The sequence below is a fragment of the Rhinoraja longicauda genome, chromosome 42, assembly GCF_053455715.1.
Source record: "Rhinoraja longicauda isolate Sanriku21f chromosome 42, sRhiLon1.1, whole genome shotgun sequence".
Lineage (NCBI taxonomy): Eukaryota > Metazoa > Chordata > Chondrichthyes > Rajiformes > Arhynchobatidae > Rhinoraja > Rhinoraja longicauda.
The window spans coordinates 5,180,555-5,198,590 of record NC_135994.1 but is presented as its reverse complement, the minus strand read 5'-3'; the positions used below and the strand labels follow the sequence as shown (position 1 = coordinate 5,198,590).

The following is an 18,036-nucleotide window of genomic DNA, read 5'->3' as shown; positions in this document are numbered from 1 at the left end:
GGGTTAGGAGGGAGAGATAGATCAGCCATGATTGAATGGCGGAATAGACTCGATGGGGCCGAATGGCCTAATTCTGCTCCTATTCCTAATGACCTTTTGAGCTCATCTATATACTAAAACTCATTTGTTTGTTTGTTTGTTTGTTTGTTTGTTCCTGAACTACAGCCAAAACGGTACACGATAGCGTGACAATTTTAGGCCCACCTTACTCCCCAGTTCCTTTGGTGCTAATGGAAGAAGTTTAATTGAAATCGGTGTTATATTTTTTAAGTTATTCACATTTTAAAGTTTAAATCTCTCTTCTAGGGAGGGAGGGGGGGGGAGGGAGGGGGTAGGAGGGAGGATAAGGGGGATTGAGGGGGATGGAGTGGGGGGAGAGAGGATGGGTGGGGAAGGGGGAGGGGGGGGAGAGGATGGGAGGGGGGGGAGGAGGGGAGGGGGGAAAGGGTGAGGGGGGGAGGGGGGGTGGGGGAGGGGGGTGGGAGGGGGGGGGGGGAGGAGAGGGTGCTGCACCAATGCAGGAGAGGTTTGGGCCCAACTGGTCCACTTGGTCTAGTATTGTATAACAGTCCCATCGGCCCACCGAGTCCGCGCCGACCAGCGATCCCCGCACACTAGCAGTATCACACACACACACACACACACACACACACACACACACACACACACACACACACACGCACACACACGCACACACGCACACACGCACACACGCACACACGCGCACACGCGCACACACACACACACACACACACACACACACACACACACACACACACACACACACACACACACACACACACGGGACAATTTACACTTATACCAAGCCAATTAACCTACAAACCTGCACGTCTTTGGAGTGCGGGAGGAAACCGGAGCGCCCGGAGAAAACCCACGCAGGTCACGGGGAGAACGTACAAACTCCGCACAGACAGCACCCGTAGTCAGGATGGAACCCGGGTCTCTGGCGCTGTAGGGCGGCAACTCTACCGCTGCGCCACCGTGCCGCACAGTCGCTGGTAAATCGGTGGGCTTTTGTGCGAATTTGGAAATACAGCGAAAGAAATGTCAATAGCTTTTTCCACTGTAGAAGTTGACAGAGGGGTCACTTAAAGCAATCGCAGAGATCTCGTGGGGTGGGGGGGGGGTTGTGTAGAATGTGTGACTTCCCGATCGAGCAGGAAGAAGGAGGCAGGAAGCTGGCATCGTCGATAGCAACGGTATCAGGGCAGGCAGACCGGCCTCTGCACGACACTAAATCCCAAACACCAATCACTCTGTCAGCGGTTCAGCTCAGCCGATGGCATGTTGTTGCTCCAGCATTGATTGCCCGGCCCTCGTTCGTCAGAGGGTGGTGAATCTCTGGGAATTCCTTGCCTCGGAGGTCTGTGGAGGCCAAGTCACGTGATCACAAGTTACGTGAGTAGGATTAGGCCATTCGGCCCATCGAGTCCATTCCGCCATTCAATCATGGCTGTTCTATCTCTCCCTCCCAACCCCATTCTCCTGCCTTCTCCCCATAACCCCTGACACCCGCACTGATCAAGAATCTATCCATCTCTGCCTTAAATATATCCACTGACTTGGCCTCCACAGCCGTCTGTGGCAATGAGTTCCACAGATTCACCACCCTCTGACTAAAGAAATTCCTCCTCATCTCCTTCCTAAAAGAACGTCCTTTAATTCTGAGGCTGTGCCCTCTGATCCTAGACTCTCCCACTAGTGGAAACATCCTCTCCACATCCACTCTATCCAGGCCTTTCGCTATTCTGTACGTTTCAATGAGGTCCCCCCTCATTCTTCTAAACTCCAGCGAGTACAGGCCCAGTGCCCATAAACGCTCATCATATGTTAACCCACTCACTTATCACTATGTATCCCTCCCCCCTGACTCTCAGTCTGAAGAAGGGTCTCGACCCGAAACATCCACTATTCCTTTTCTCCACAGATGCTGCCTGACCCGCTGAGTTACTCCAGCACTCTGTGAAACGTCACCTATCCATGTTCTCCACAGATGCTGCCTGACCCGCTGAGTTACTCCAGCACTCTGTGAAACGTCACCTATCCATGTTCTCCACAGATGCTGCCTGACCCGCTGAGTTACTCCAGCTTTTGTGTATGGGGGTACTGCTGATGCTGGTTTAAACCGAAGGCAGACACAACAAGCTGGAGTAATGCAGCGGGTCAGGCAGCATCTCTGGAGAATCCCTGGAAGAGGTGACGTTTCGGGTCGAGGCCCGTCTTTTGGCCCGCTGAGTGGCTCCGGCGTTTTTGCGCCTTGCGCCGGCGTTTAGCGTCCGTCGTCGTCGGAAACGGCCGGCTGGCTTCCGAGCGGGAAGGTGGTTGAGTGACGGTACGATGTCTATGTGTGTCTCCCCAGCTGGGCGACTCGTGTGAAGTGGCGGCAGAGGCGGGGGAGCTCACGGCGGCCGGCGGCGAGAGCGCGAGGAGCGGCAGGAGGGAGGGGAGCGCCGGGCCCAGGGGTGACCCTGGCTGGGGGGCAGCCGAAGGTGCCACTGCCACCCCCGCCCGCGGCCCGCCTGGCATCACGGGCACTGCCCATCCCTCCGGCCTCCGCAGAAACTCTGCCCACGATGGCATCTTCCCGACTGCTGAAGGTAAGACAAATGCACACGCCAGCGGTGAGAGCCAATGAATCACACAGCGTGGAAACAGGCCCTTCGGCCCAACTTGCCCACACACCGGCCAACATGCCCCATCCATGCTCGTCCCACCTGCCCGTGTTTTCAAGAGAGAACTGGATAGAGCTCTTAAGGATAGCGGAGTGAGGGGGTATGGGGAGAAGGCAGGAACGGGGTACTGATTGAGAATGATCAGCCATGATCGCATTGAATGGCAGTGCGTACAGGCTCGAAGGGCTGAATGGCCTCCTCCTGCACCTATTGTCTATTGTCTATTGTCTATTGTTTGGCCCAGAGGGGTCCTTTTGTTTCCCCTCCCTTTGTTGCTTTTGTTTTCACCGTGATTTATGTATTTTATAGCAATCGATAGAGAAGTGGCATTCTTAATCTCGTTGTACCTGTAAAATGGCAATAAAGATATTGTATTGTTGTATTGCAGTGTATCCCTCCAAACCCATCTTATCCTTGTACCTATAAGAAAATAACTGCAGATGCTGGTACAAATCGAAGGTATTTATTTCACAATATGCTGGGGTAACTCAGCGGGTCAGGCAGCATCTCGGGAGAGAAGGAATGGGCGACGTTTCGGGTCGAGACCCTTCTTCAGACTGATGTCGGGGGGGGGGCGGGACAAAGGAAGGATATAGGTGGAGACAGGAAGATCTGTGTGGAAAAAGTTACCCCTCAGATTCCGATTAAATCTTTTCCCCTTCACCTTAAACCTCTGTCCTCTGGTCCTCGATTCCCCTACTCTGGGCAAGAGACTCTGTGCGTCTACCCGATCTATTCCTCTCATGTACCTGTCTAACTGTTTCTTAAACTTTGGGCCTCAACTACCTCCTCTGGCGGTGTAGGAAAATAACCGCAGATGCTGGTACAAACCGAAGGTATCACCAAATGCCGGAGTAACTCAGTGGGTCAGGCAGCATCTCATGATGCACCTCCTCCAACCTCATCTATTGTATCCGCTGCTCTAGATGTCAACTTCTCTACATCGGCGAAACCAAACCCAGGCTCGACGATCGCTTCGCTCAACACCTTCGCATAGTCCGCCTTAACCAACCTGATCTCCCGGTGGCTGAGCACTTCAACTCCCCCTCCCACTCCCAGTCTGACCTTTCTGTCCTGGGCCTCCTCCATTGTCAGGCCCAGCGCATTTGTGAGGCCCAGCGCAAATTGGAGGAACAGGGCCTCATATTTCGCTTGGGCAGCTTACACCCCAGCAGTACGAACATTGACTTCTCCAACTTTAGATAGTCCCTCTGTCCCTCTCTTCCCCTCCCCCTTCCCAATTCTCCCCCTCTCTTCCTGTCTCCACCTATATTCTTCCTTTGTCCCGCCCCCCTGACATCAGTCTGAAGAAGGGACTCGACCCGAAACGTCACCCATTCCTTCTCTCCCGAGATGCTGCCTGACCTGCTGAGTTACTCCACCATTTTGTGAATACCTTCTATCTCCTCCGGCAGCTCGTTCCATACACCCACCACCCTCTGTGTGGAAAACGTTACCCCTCAGATTCCTATTAAATCTTTTCCCCTTCACCTTAAACCTCTGTCCTCTGGTCCTCGATTCCCCCACTCTGGGCAAGTGACTCTGTGCGTCTCCCCGATCTGTTCCTCTCATGATTTTTTTTACACCTCTATAAGATCTCCCCTCATCCTCCTGCGCTCCAAGGAATAGAGTCCCAGCCTGCCCAACCTCTCGCTCACACCCTCTAGTCCTGGCAACATCCTCGTAAATCTCCTCTGTACCCTTTCCGGCTTGACAACATCTTTCCAATTACAGGGTTCCTAGGAATGAACACAGTACTCTAAATGCGGCCTAACACTCTAAACATTGACTTCTCTAGCTTCAAGTAACCCTTGCTTTCCCTCTCTCTCCATCCCCCCCCCCCTTCATAGTTCTCCGACCAGTCTGACTGTCCCCCTGATTAAACTTTATCTCTATACTTTGTTGTCACCTTCTCCGAGCTAACGATGATCTATTCTACATTTCCCTTGAGCTACACCCCCTTTGATGTCTCGTTTTTCACACCTTGCCCTTCCTTATCTCTGTGTCCCCCTCTCCCCTGACTCTCAGTCTGAAGAAGGGTCTCGACCCGAAACGTCACCTATCCATGTTCCCCACAGATGCTGCCTGACCCGCTGAGTTGCTCCAGCACTCTGTGAAACGTCACCTATCCATGTTCTCCACAGATGCTGCCTGACCCGCTGAGTTGCTCCAGCACTCTGTGAAACGTCACCTATCCATGTTCTCCACAGATGCTGCCTGACCCGCTGAGTTACTCCAGCACTCTGTGAAACGTCACCTATCCATGTTCCCCACAGATGCTGCCTGACCCGCTGAGTTACTCCAGCACTCTGTGAAACGTCACCTATCCATGTTCTCCACAGATGCTGCCTGACCCCGCTGAGTTGCTCCAGCACTCTGTGAAACGTCACCTATCCATGTTCTCCACAGATGCTGCCTGACCCGCTGAGTTACTCCAGCACTTTGTGTCTATCCTCGTTGTAAACCAGCATCTGCAGCACCTTCTGTCACATCGTATCTTTGTCTCAGCTCTCGTGACCTGGGACTGTGGCATGAAGCCTCTTCGTTCTATGTTCTGTTTGTGTTGGCACCAAGAAGCAACAAAAAAAAACGTCTTTTCAGCAGCATTTCCAGTGAATGCCTTTCTGTTGACCCATTGCAAGATCTCGCATTTGGCTTTGCAGCTTTCTCGAATCAGGGACAGTTTCTTGCCGGCTGTTATCAGGCAACTGAACCATCCCACCACAACCAGAGAGCAGTGCTGGACTACTATCCACCTCATTGGTGACCCTCGGACTATCCTTGATCGGACTTTGCTGGCTTTACCTCGCACTAAACCTTATTCCCTTTATCCTGTATCTGTACACTGTGGACGGCTCGATTGCAATCATGCGTTGTCTTTCCACTGGCTGGTTGGCACGCGACTAAAAGCTTTTCACTGTACCTCGGTACACGTGACAACACATGCAACCGAGGCAGCCTCTGAGATGTGCTCGATACGATCGCATCGTGTGGACTAATGACTCGGCTCTAGTGACTACACGGGACAAAGCTTCTTTAGACTTTAGAGATACGGCGCGGAAGCAGGCACTTTGGCCCACCGAGCCCGCGCCGCCCAGCGATTCCCCGCCCCCGTACACTAACACTATCCTACACGCAAGGGATAATATGCAATTTACAGAAGCCAGTTAACCTACAAACCTGCACGTCTTTGGAGAGCGGGAGGAAACCGGAGCGCCCGGAGAAAACCCACGCGGGTCACGGGGAGAACGTGCAAATTCCGCACAGACAGCGCCCGTGGTCGGGATGGAACCCGGGTCTCTGGCGCTGTGAGGCAGCAACTCTACCGCTGCGCCACTGCGCCGTTTTCTGTAATGGTTTTCTTCAGAAGAGAGGTAGTGGGAGGGTGGCACGGTGGCGCAGCGGGTAGAGCTGCCGCCTCACAGCGCCAGAGACCCGGGTTCCATCCTGACTACGGGTGCTGTCCGTACGGAGTTTGCACGTTCTCCCCGTGACCTGCGTGGGTTTTCTCCGGGTGCTCCGGTTTCCTCCCGCACTCCAAAGACGTGCAGGTTTGTAGGCTAATTGGCTCGGTATAAATGTAAATCGTCCCTTGTGCGTGTAGGATAGTGTTAGTGTGCGGGGATCGCTGGGCGGCGCGGACTCGGTGGGCCGAAGGGCCTGTTTCCGCGCTGTATCTCTAAACTAAACTAAAGAGATGTGAGAAAGGGTTTCGAATAAAGATGATGAATGCTGAATCTTTAAAAGGGAACCAAGGGGAGAATTTCATAAGCTGATAAGTGAGAGGAGCAGAATTAGGCCATTCGGCCCATCAAGACCACTCCGCCATTCAATCGTGGCTGATCTATCTCTCCCTCCTAACCCCATTCTCCTGCCTTCTCCCCATAACCCCTGACACCCGCACTGATCAAGAATCTATCTACCTCTCTCTGCCTCAAATATATCCACTGACTTGGCCTCCACAGCCGTCTGTGGCGATGAATCCCACAGATTCACCACCCTCTGACCAAAGAAATTCCTCCTCATCTCCTTCCTTGACGAACGACCTTTCATTCTGAGGCTGTGAAATCCGGTCCTAGACTCTACAACTAGTGGAAACATCCTGGAGCACGCCAAGGTCTTACAGGCAATTTAGTTTAGTTTAGAGATACAGGCCCTTCGGCCCACCGAGTCCGCGCCGACCAGCGATCCCCGCACACTAACACTGTCGGCCATCTGACGTTTTCTGCTCAAATGTGCGAGAGCATTCTCGTGTGAGGAGATGTGTGTGTTTCATCACTCCATTATCGAATGTGCCGTCACAGAGAGCCGGGAAAGGAAAAGATACGGGTGGTAAATTAGCGGATCAGAGTGGGTATTGCCCCAATTAAATGACTGCGCAGTCTCGACAAAGCGGAACCAGTGGGAAAGATTTAAACAGGAAACAGAAGCGTTCGAGATTCAGCAATGCAAAGTAAAAAGGGATTTACACGAGACCAAGGCTTTTTGGGTAGACCAGAGAGGTGAGGCGGCCATTTTAAACAGAGGCGTATTTTATCTTTGATTACTCCAAGGGTCAAGAGTGTTTCGTTGTCACGGTGGCGCGGCGGTAGAGTTGCTGCCTCGCGGCGCTCACAGCGCCAGAGACCCGGGTTCCATCCCGACCACGGGCGCCGTCTGTACGGAGTTTGTACGTTCTACCCGTGACCTGCGTGGGTTTTCTCCGAGATCTTCGGTTTCCACCCGCGCTCCAAACACGTGCGGGTTTTCAGGTTAATTGGCTGGGTGTAACATGTAAATATGTCCCCAGTGTGTGTAGGGTGGTGTAAGTGTTCGGGGACTGCTGGTCGGCGCGGACTCGGTGGGCCGAAGGGCCTGTTTCCGTGCTGTATCTCTAAACTAAACTAAATATGCCAAGGAAACGGAACAATTAGATTCTGACTTGCAGCTGCAAGAATATGTAAGCATAGTACTGTGTAAACACTATATCAAGCAACAACAACAAATTCAGAATGTAGAAATAAAGAACCAGCAGATGCTGGTGTACAGCAAAGATAGAGACACAGAGTGCTGGAGTAACTCAGCGGGTCAGGCAGCATCTGTGGAGAACACGGATAGGTGACGTTTCACAGAGTGCTGGAGTAACTCAGCGGGTCGGGCAGCATCTGTGGAGAACACGGATAGGTGACGTTTCACAGAGTGCTGGAGTAACTCAGCGGGTCGGGCAGCATCTGTGGGGAACATGGATAGGTGACGTTTCACAGAGTGCTGGAGTAACTCAGCGGGTCAGGCAGCATCTGTGGAGAAAAATGATGGGTGATGCTTTGGGAACGATGTAGTTTAGTTTAGAGATACAGCGCGGAAACCGGCCCTTTCGGCCCACCGGGTCCGCGCCGACCAGTGATCCCCGCACACTAACATTATCCTACACCCACCAGGGACAATTTTTACATTTACCAAGCCAATTAACCTACAAACCCGCACGTCTTTGGAGTGTGGGAGGAAACCGAAGATCTGGGAGAAAACCCACGCAGGTCATGGGGAGAACGTGCAAACTCCGCGCAGGCAGCACCCGTAGTCAGGATTGAACCCGGGTCTCCGGCGCTGCATGCGCTGTAAGGCGGCAACTCTACCGCTGCGCCTGCGAATGGTAGGGGAGTTGACGTGGTTGGCGACCGCGAGATCCAGCAGGCCTTGGCGGAACCGAGCACGAGTGTTGAGCGAAATGGTCTATGCTCTGTCTCCCTGCTGTCCTGGAGTCACACAGTGTGGAAACAGGCCCTTCAGCCCGACCTGCCCACACCGACCAACGTGCCCCATCTGCACTAGTCCCACCTGCCCGCGTTTGGCCCATGTCCCTCTAAACCTGTCCTATCCACATGGTGAGGAGGCCACATCGGGAACACCAGACGCAGTAGATGAGGTGGGAAGAGGTGATCCAGTCTCTTCTTGCATGTGTCAGGGGTCATAAGTGATAGGAGCTGAATTAGGCCATTCGGCCCATCAAGTCTACTCCGCCATTCAATCATGGCTGATCTATCTCTCCCTCCTAACCCCATTCTCATGCCTTCTCCCCATAACCCCTGACACCGGCACTAATCAAGAATCTCTGCCTTAAATATATCCACTGACGGCCTCCACAGCCGTCTGTGGCAATGAATTCCACAGATTCACCGCCCTCTGACTAAAGAAATTCCTCCTCATCGCCTTCCAAAAGGAATGTCCTTTAATTCTGAGGCTGTGCACTCTGGTCCTAGACTCTCCCACTAGTGGAAACATCCTCTCCACATCCACTCTATCCAGGCCGCTCACTATTCTGTACGTTTCAATGAGGCCCCCCCCCCCTTCATTCTTCTAAACTCCAGCGAGTACAGGCCCAGTGCCGACAAACGCTCCTCGTACGTTAACCCACTCACTGCTGGGGAGGAGGCAGGAGAATGGGGTTGAGAGGGAGAGATAGTTCATCCACGATTGAATGGCGGAGTGGACTCGATGGGCCGAATGGCCTAATTCTGCTTCCATCACTTACGAACTTATGAGTCACTCTCTGATTAGGGAGAACACCACAGCAGTACTTAGAGTCATAGAGCACGGAAGCAGGCCGTTCGGCCCTACTCGTACATGCTGACCAACATGCCCCATCTTAGAATGGCCTAATTCTGCTCCTATCACTTATGAAACTCACCAAACTTATGAAACTTATCAGTATGAATCTCCAAACCCCCCCCAAAAAAACCAATTTGAAGTTCTATTTATTTCATCAGTAATGTGCTCGAGTATTTTTGGGTTTTCATTGCTTTGAGCTGTGAACAAACTTGGAAACATAAAAGCCTCCATTTTATGAAGAGGGGTGCATTGTACATGCTGATCTCCAAACTGTTCCTTCCAAAAATAGACCAGCACTAGATTTATGCGCTGCTTTTTCCGTTGATTGTAAACCGTGTTAGTTTGGTTTGGAGATACAGCGCGGAAACAGGCCCTTCGGCCCACCTGAATGTGGCATCCCGTTACTGGCTGTGCAACCCAGAGATGCCAGCCCCCCCCCCTGGCACAGAGGGTAGTGCCGCTGCCTCACAGCGCCAGAGACCCGCGTTCCATCCCGACCTCGGGTGCTGTGTGCGTGTGACAATAGACAATAGGTGCAGGAGTAGGCCATTCGGCCCTTCGAGCCAGCACCGCCATTCTATGTGATCGTGGCTGATCATTCTCAATCAGTACCCCGTTCCTGCCTTCTCCCCATACCCCCTGACTCCGCTATCATTAAGAGAGTGTGTGTGTGTGTGTGTGTGTGTGTGGAATTCTCTGCCTCAGAAGGCAGTGGAGGCCAATTCTCTGAATGCATTCAAGAGAGAGCTAGATAGAGCTCTTAAGGATAGCGGAACCAGGGGGTATGGGGAGAGGGCAGGAACGGGGTACTGATTGAGAATGATCAGCCATGATCACATTGAATGGCGGTGCGTACAGGCTCGAAGGGCCGAATGACCTCCTCCTGCACCTATTGTCTATTGTCTATTGTGTGTGTGTGCGTGCGTGCGTCTGTGTGCGTGTGCACGTGTGTGTGGAGTTTGCACATTCTCCCCGTGACCTGCGTGGGTTCTCTCCGGGTGCTCCGGTTTCCTCCCGCACTTGTAGGCTAATTGCCCCTCTGTAAATCGCCCCCCAGTGTGTAGGGAGTGGATGAGAAAGTGGGATAGCATAGAAATCGTGTGTGAATGGGTGATCGCTGACTGGTCTGGATTATTAAAATAGGAATATACAAAAGCTAAATTAATGTTGAATTATTCAAATCTAAGATATAGTCATATATATTGGTACTATGGACACTTGGACAGGTACATGGATAGGATAGGTTTAGAAGGATCGGGCCAAACACGGGCAGGTGGGACTAGTGCAGATGGGACAGGATGGTCAGCATGGGCAAGTTGGGCCGAAGGGCCAGTTTGGCAGTGGCCAGAGATGAAGGGACAAAGTGGCACAGCGGTGGTGTTGTTCCCTCACAGCGCCAGAGACCCGGGTTCGATCCCGACCACGGGCGCTGTCTGTACAGAGTTTGCACGTTCTCCCCGTGACCCGCGTGGGTTTTCTCCGGGGGCTCTGGTTTCCTCCCACAATCCAAAGACGTGCAGGTTTGTCGGTTAATTGGCTTCGGCAAGAATTGTAAATTGTCCCTGCAGTGTGTGTGGGATAGCGTTAGTGCGCGGGGATCGCTGGTCGGCAGTGGGCCGAAGGGCCTGTTTCCGCGCTGTGCCTCTAAAACGAAGACTAAAAACCAGCCCTTTCTTTTAATCCCCACGTTTACAAACAGGCTGTATTTCTAATCCAACTATGTTCCTTTCCCCTTCCCTTTAAGTGTTTGCACTGTTGCTTAGTTCCCTTCCCAGAAATATTTATGCTGAATAGTGCTGGGATTTTTTTTCCCGTGAATATTTTCTGGACAGTCTCTTCCCAGCTGTCACCAGACAACTGAACTGTCCTCTCGCCAACTAGAGTCCTCATCTCCCATCTTCCACTTTGGAGACCCACAGACTATCTTCAATCGGACTTTACTGGATCTTGCGCTAAACGTTATTCCCTTTATCCTGTGTCTGTGGACGGCTCGATTGGTATGTGCAGGAAGGAACTGCAGATGCTGGTTTACATTGAAGATAGACACAAAGTGCTGGAGTAATTCAGCAGGTCAGGACGCATCTCGGGAGAGAAGGAATGGGTGACGTTTCGGGTCGAGACCCTTCTTTAGACTGAGAGCTACTGTCTACATCAGTGGAGGCCCTCGGACTATCTTTGATCGGGCTTTATCTTGCACTAAACGTTATTCACATCATTCCCTTTCTCCTGTATCTGTACACTGTGGACGGCTCGATTGTAATCATGCATTGTCTTTCCGCTGGCTGGTTAGCACGCAACAAAAGCTTTTCACTGTACCTCGGTACACGTGACAATAAACTAAACTATCGTGCGGCACGGTGGCGCAGCGGTAGAGTTGCTGCCTTACAGCGAATGCAGCGCCGGAGACTCAGGTTCGATCCCGACTACCGGCGCCGTCTGTACGGAGTTTGTACGTTCTCCCCGTGACCTGCGTGGGTTTTCTCTGAGATCTTCGGTTTCCTCCCACACTCCAAAGACGTACAGGTTTGTAGGTTAATTGACTAGTGTGTGTAGGATAGTGTTAGTGTGCGGGGATCGCTGAGCGGCGCGGACTCGGTGGGCCGAAGGGCCTGTTTCCACGCTGTATCTCTAAATCGAAAAAATCTAAAAAATCTAAACTGAACTAACAATAACAACACTGAACGTTGATGAGTGCCAAATACCAGAATGGTGCGAGGATTATAGTGGGGGGAAAAAAGAAAAGAACTGAATGAGATGGAGGAGGAGAGAGAACGTAGAACATAGAAGGTAGACGCAAAATGCTGGAGTAACTCAGCGTTCAGGCATCATCTCGGGAGAGAAGGTATGGGTGACGTCTCGGGTCGAGACCCTCCTTCAGAACTTAGTACATACAACCTCTCCATGCTGTTCTTAAGTCTGGACGTCTGTGGTTTCAAGCTCATGTATCTTCTGGGCACCGTGTTATAGGAAAGATGTTCCCAAGTTGGAAAGGGTACAGAGAAGATTTACGAGGATGTTGCCATGACTCGAGGGCCTGAGCTGTAGGGAGAGGTTGAGCAGGCTGGGACTCTTCTTCCTTGGAGCGCAGGAGGATGAGGGGTGATCTTATTAGAGGTGCACAAAATCGTGAGAGGAATAGATCGGGTAGACGCACAGAGTCGCTTGCCCAGAGTTGGGGAATCGAGAACCAGAGGACATGGGTTTAAGGCGAAGGGGGAAAAGATTTAATAGGAATCTGAGTGGTGGGTGTGTGGAACGAGCTGCCAGAGGAGTTAGTTGAGGCTGGGACTATTGCAATGTTGAGGAAAAAGTTAGACAGGTACATGGATAGGACGGGTTTGGAGGGATGTGGGCCAAACGCGGGCAGGTGGGGCTAGTGTAGATGGGGCATGTTGGTTGGTGTGGGCAAGTTGGGCCGAAGGGCCTGTTTCCACGCTGTATGGCTGTATGATTCGATGGTAGGAGAGGGTGACTGGCTTCCTTGATGATACTGGCTTCCTTGATGATACTTGCCGCCATTCTGATGAGACACACTGTGAAAAATTCATTCACAGAAATCTCATTCTGGACTTTGCTCTATCTAATCATTGTAACCTTCAGTGTCAATGCTGGGCTGTTTTCCTTTGCCATCTCAAGTATCCCGAAAATAGGACTTTATATCTCTTCAGAGGGCGGTCACGGTGGCGCAGCGGGTAGAGCTGCCGCCTCACAGCGCCAGAGACCCGGGTTCCATCCCGACTACGGGTGCTGTCTGTGCGGAGTTTGTACATTCTCCCCGTGACCTGCGTGGGTTTTCTCCGGGTTCCCACACCGTTATGTTGAAAGACTGGAGCGACTGGGCTTGTATACACTGGAATTTAGAAGGATGAGAGGGGATCTTATCGAAACGTATAAGATTATTAAGGGGTTGGACACGTTAGAGGCAGGAAACATGTTCCCAATGTTGGGGGAGTCCAGAACCAGGGGCCACAGTTTAAGAATAAGGGGAAGGCCATTTAGAACTGAGATGAGGAAAAACATTTTCAGTCAGAGAGTTGTGAATCTGTGGAATTCTCTGCCTCAGAAGGCAGTGGAGGCCAATTCTTTGAATGCATTCAAGAGAGAGCTAGATAGAGCTCTTAAGGATAGCGGAGTCAGGGGGTTATGGGGAGAAGGCAGGAACGGGGTACTGATTGTGGATGATCAGCCATGATCACATTGAATGGCGGTTCTGGCTCGAAGGGCCGAACGGCCTCCTCCTGCACCTATTGTCTATTGTCTACTCCAAAGGCGTGCAGGTTTGTAGGTTTAATAAGCGTGGCATCAATGTAAAATTGTCCCTAGTGGGTGTAGGACAGTGTTAGTGTGCGGGGATCGCTGGTCGGCGTGGGCTAGGTGGGCCGAAGGGCCTGTTTCCGCGCTGCATCTCTAAACTAAACTAAACAAAACTAAACAGTGTCAGGCAGTGACCAAAAAGCTGTCCCTGCAGAAAGTAACTGGAAGTTTTTTTTCCATAAGATGGCACCTTTTAGCTCTGTAACAGTCTTAATGGCTCGACGCTGCCATGGCAACTGTTACCGCCCCTCATGTTTTCCTTCAATTAGTGGACCTGGATAAAGGCCTGGATCGAGTGGGTGTGGAGAGGACGTTTCCACTAGTGGGAGAGTCTAGGACCAGAGGGCACAGCCTCAGGATTAAAGGGCGTTCCTTTAGAAAGGAGATGAGGAGGAATTTCTTTAGTCACGATTGAACGGCGGAGTAGACTCGATGGGCCGAATGGCCTCATTCTGCTCCTATCACTTATGACCCTCCCATCCACTCTCTGCACACTGGGGGGGGGCCAAGCAGCCGACCAACCCGTGCCTCTCTGGGATGTGGGAGGAAGCCGGAGCACCCGGAGGCAACCCACTCGGTGTCACGGGGAGAACGTGCAAACTCCGCGCAGACAGCACCCGTAGTCAGGATGGAACCCGGGTCTCTGGCGCCGTGGGGCAGCAGCTCTACCCGCTGCGCCACCGTGCTGGCCCTAGTTTGTCTTTCGTTTAGTTCAGGGATACAACGTGGAAACAGGCCATTCGGCCCACCGAGTCCGTGCTGACCAGCGATCTCCCCCGAACACTAGCACTATCCCACACACACACACACACACACACACACACTGGGGACAATTTGCCATTTTACCGAAGCCAATTGACTTACAAACCCGCACGTGTGTGGAGTGTGGGAGGAAACCGGAGTGCCCGGAGAAAGCCCACGAGGAGAACGTGCAAACCCCGCGCAGACAGCACCCGTAATGGTCAGGATGGAACCCGGGGTCCCTGGCGCTGTGAGGCAGCAGCTCTACCCGCTGCGCCACCGTGCCAGCCTTGCTGTGGAGATGGTGCCAAGCATAGCTGGCAGCGGGCCAGACAGCTCCTGGAGATGGTGAGAAGATTGCTTGCATTAGAGATTAGAGCAGCTGTTGCAAACTATATGCTATTTTGCACCGTATAAAAATGCCACTGAATGTGCTAATTACTGCCAAAATATGCACCAGGCTGCTGTTCCAGTCTAATTGCCCTTTAACTATCGAATCAACGTACAGATGGCACAGGGCTCAGGTGGTGGATTGCGGCCTTGTATCCCGGGCCAGGAGAGTCAATGGAGAGTCTGGAATAAGCAGGCGACACCTTAGTGGAGACAGGCATAAAACGCTGGAGTGATTCAGCGGGTCAGGCAGCATCTCTGGAGAGAAGGAATGGGGGCCGTTTCGGGTCGAGACCCTTCTTCAGACAGTTTAGTAGACACAGCCCAGACCATCACACAAACCAACCTCCCTTCCACCGACTCCATCCACACCTCACGCTGCCTCGGCAAGGCCAGCAGCCCAGACCATCACACAAACCAACCTCCCTTCTCCACCGACTCCATCTACACCTCACGCTGCCTCGGCAAGGCCAGCAGCCCAGACCGTCACACAAACCAACCTCCCTTCTCCACTGACTCCATCTACACCTCACGCTGCCTCGGCAAGGCCAGCAGCATAATCAAGGACCAGTCTCACCCCGGCCACTCCCTCTTCTCCCCTCTCCCATCGGGCAAGATGTACAGAAGTGTGAAAACGCACACCTCCAGATTCAGGGACAGTTTCTTCCCGGCTGTTATCAGGCAACTGAACCATCCTACCACAACCAGAGAGCAGTGCTGAACTACAATCCATCTCATTGGTGACCCTCGGACTATCCTTGATCGGACTTTGCTGGCTTTATCTTGCACTAAACGTTATTCCCCTCATCATGTATCTGTACACTGTGGACGGCTCGATTGTAATCGTGTGTTGTCTTTCCGCTGAGTGGTTAGCACGCAACAAAAGCTTTTCACTGTACCTCGGTACACGTGACAATAAACTAAACTGTAGTTTAGTTTAGAGATACAGCGCGGAAACAGGCCCGTCGACCACCCAGTCCGCGCCGACCAGCGATCCCCGCACACTAACACTATCCTACACACACTGGGGATCATTTACAATCTTTTCCCAAGCCAATTAACCTACAAACCTGTACGTCTTTGGAGTGTGGGAGGAAACCGAAGATCTCGGCCACCCGTACTAATCAAGAATCTATTTACCTCTGCCTTAAAAGTATCCACTGACTTGGCCTCCACAGTCATCTGTGGCAAAGAATTCCACAGATTCCACAGATAAAGAAATTCCTCCTCATCTCCTTCCTAAAAGAACGTCCTTTAATTCTGAGGCTGTGCCATCTAGTCACAGACACTCCCACTAGAGGAGTCTCAATAGACAATAGACAATAGGTGCAGGAGGAGGCCATTCGGCCCTTCGAGCCAGCACCGCCATTCAATGTGATCATGGCTGATCATTCTCAATCAGTACCCCGTTCCTGCCTTCTCCCCATACCCCCTGACTCCGCTATCCTTAAGAGCTCTATCTAGCTCTCTCTTGAATGCATTCAGAGAATTGGCCTCCACTGCCTTCTGAGGCAGAGAATTCCACAGATTCATAATTCTGGCAGAGAATTCCACAGATTCACAACTCTCACAGATGGTTTACTTTAGTTTAGTTTAGAGATACAGTGCAGAAACAGGCCCTTCGGCCCACCGAGTCCATACTGACCAGCGATCCCCGCACACTAACACTATCCGACACACACTAGGGACAATTTACATTTATACCAAGCCAATTAACCTACAAACCTGCATGTCTTTGGAGTGTGAGAGGAAACCGGAACAAACCTACGCAGGTCACGGGGAGAACGTACAAACTCCATGCAGACGGCACCCATAGTCGGGATGGAACCCGGGTCTCCGGCGCTGCAAGCACTGTAAGGCAGTAAGTTTACCGCTGCGCCACCGTGCCCTTTTGACTGAAGTCTGAAGAAGGGTCTCGACCCGAAACGTCACCCATTCCTTCTCTCCAGAGATGCTGCCTGTCCTGCTGAGTTACTCCAGCACTCTGTGAAACGTCACCTACCCATGTTCTCCAGAGATGCTGCCTGACCTGCTGAGTTACTCCAGCACTCTGTGAAACGTCACCTATCCATGTTCCCCAGAGATGCTGCCTGACCCGCTGAGTTACTCCAGCACTCTGTGAAACGTCGCCTATCCATGTTCTCCACAGATGCTGCCTGACCCGCTGAGTTACTCCAGCACTTTGTGTCAATCTTCAGTTTAAACCGGCATCTAGCAGTACCTTCCTAGATAGTTTAGTGTAGAGATACAGCGCGGAAACAGGCCCTTCGGCCCACCGAGTCCGTGCCGACCAGCGATCCCCCACACACTAACACTCTCCTACACAAAAACCCACTGTCAAAAAACCGCACTGTCATGCCTAAACTGACTCATCACCACCCTCAGTCTATGTGTCTGTATTGCACGGTGGCGCAGCGGTAGAGTTGCTGCTTTACAGCGAATGCAGCGCCGGAGACACAGGTTCGATCCTGACTACGGGTGCTGCACTGTAAGGAGTTTGTACGTTCTCCCCGTGACCTGCGTGGGTTTTCTCCGAGATCTTCGGTTTCCTCCCACACTCCAAAGACGTACAGGTATGTAGGTTAATTGGCTGGGCAAATGTAAAAATTGTCCCTAGTGGGTGTAGGATAGTGTTAATGTGCGGGGATCGCTGGGCGGCACGGACTTGGAGGGCCGAAAAGGCCTGTTTCCGGCTGTAGATATATGATATGAAATAGGGACTTAGACTGTATTCCAAAACAAGAAAAAAGCTGCTAAGTCAACCAAAGCACACCTTTTATAGGAGTTGCGCGCACGGTGGCGCAGCGGTAGAGTTGCTGCCTCACAGCGCCAGAGACCCGGGTTCCATCCCGACCACGGGCGCCGTCTGTAAGGAGTTTGTACTGTACGTTCTCCCCGTGACCTGCGTGGGTTTTCTCCGGGTGCTCCGGTTTCCTCCCACACTCCACAGTTAATTGGTTGCCGTTAAAGTTATAAATTGTCTCCAGTGTGTGTAGGTTAGTGTCAGTGTGCGGGGATCGCTGGTCGACACGGACATGGTGGGCTAAAAAACCTGTTTCAACAGCATTTTGTGTCTATCTGTAGTCAGTACCCTGACTGATGAAGGGCAATGTGCCGAAAGCCGTCTTGACTAAACTATCCACCTGTGACACCACTATCAGGGAACAGTGTACCTGCGCTCCTAGATCCCTCTCTGCTCTACAACACTCCCTGTCCACCTGGGAACTGTGTACCTGCGCTCCTAGACCCCTCTGCTCTACAACACTCCCTGTCTACCTGTGACACCACTTTCAGGGAACTGTGTACCTGCGCT

At 52.2% G+C, this 18,036-nt stretch overlaps 1 protein-coding gene across 2 annotated transcripts in view; it reads left to right on the top strand.

The window, feature by feature from the left end:
- The window catches only part of LOC144611911 (triple functional domain protein-like), a 131,387-nt gene that overhangs the window by 2,824 nt on the left and 110,527 nt on the right, over positions 1-18,036 (top strand). For both annotated transcript variants that reach the window (XM_078431233.1, XM_078431232.1), the window contains exon 2: positions 2,381-2,618. In XM_078431233.1, coding sequence (XP_078287359.1) covers positions 2,381-2,618 — 238 coding nt within the window. The remainder of the gene's footprint in view (positions 1-2,380; positions 2,619-18,036) is intronic.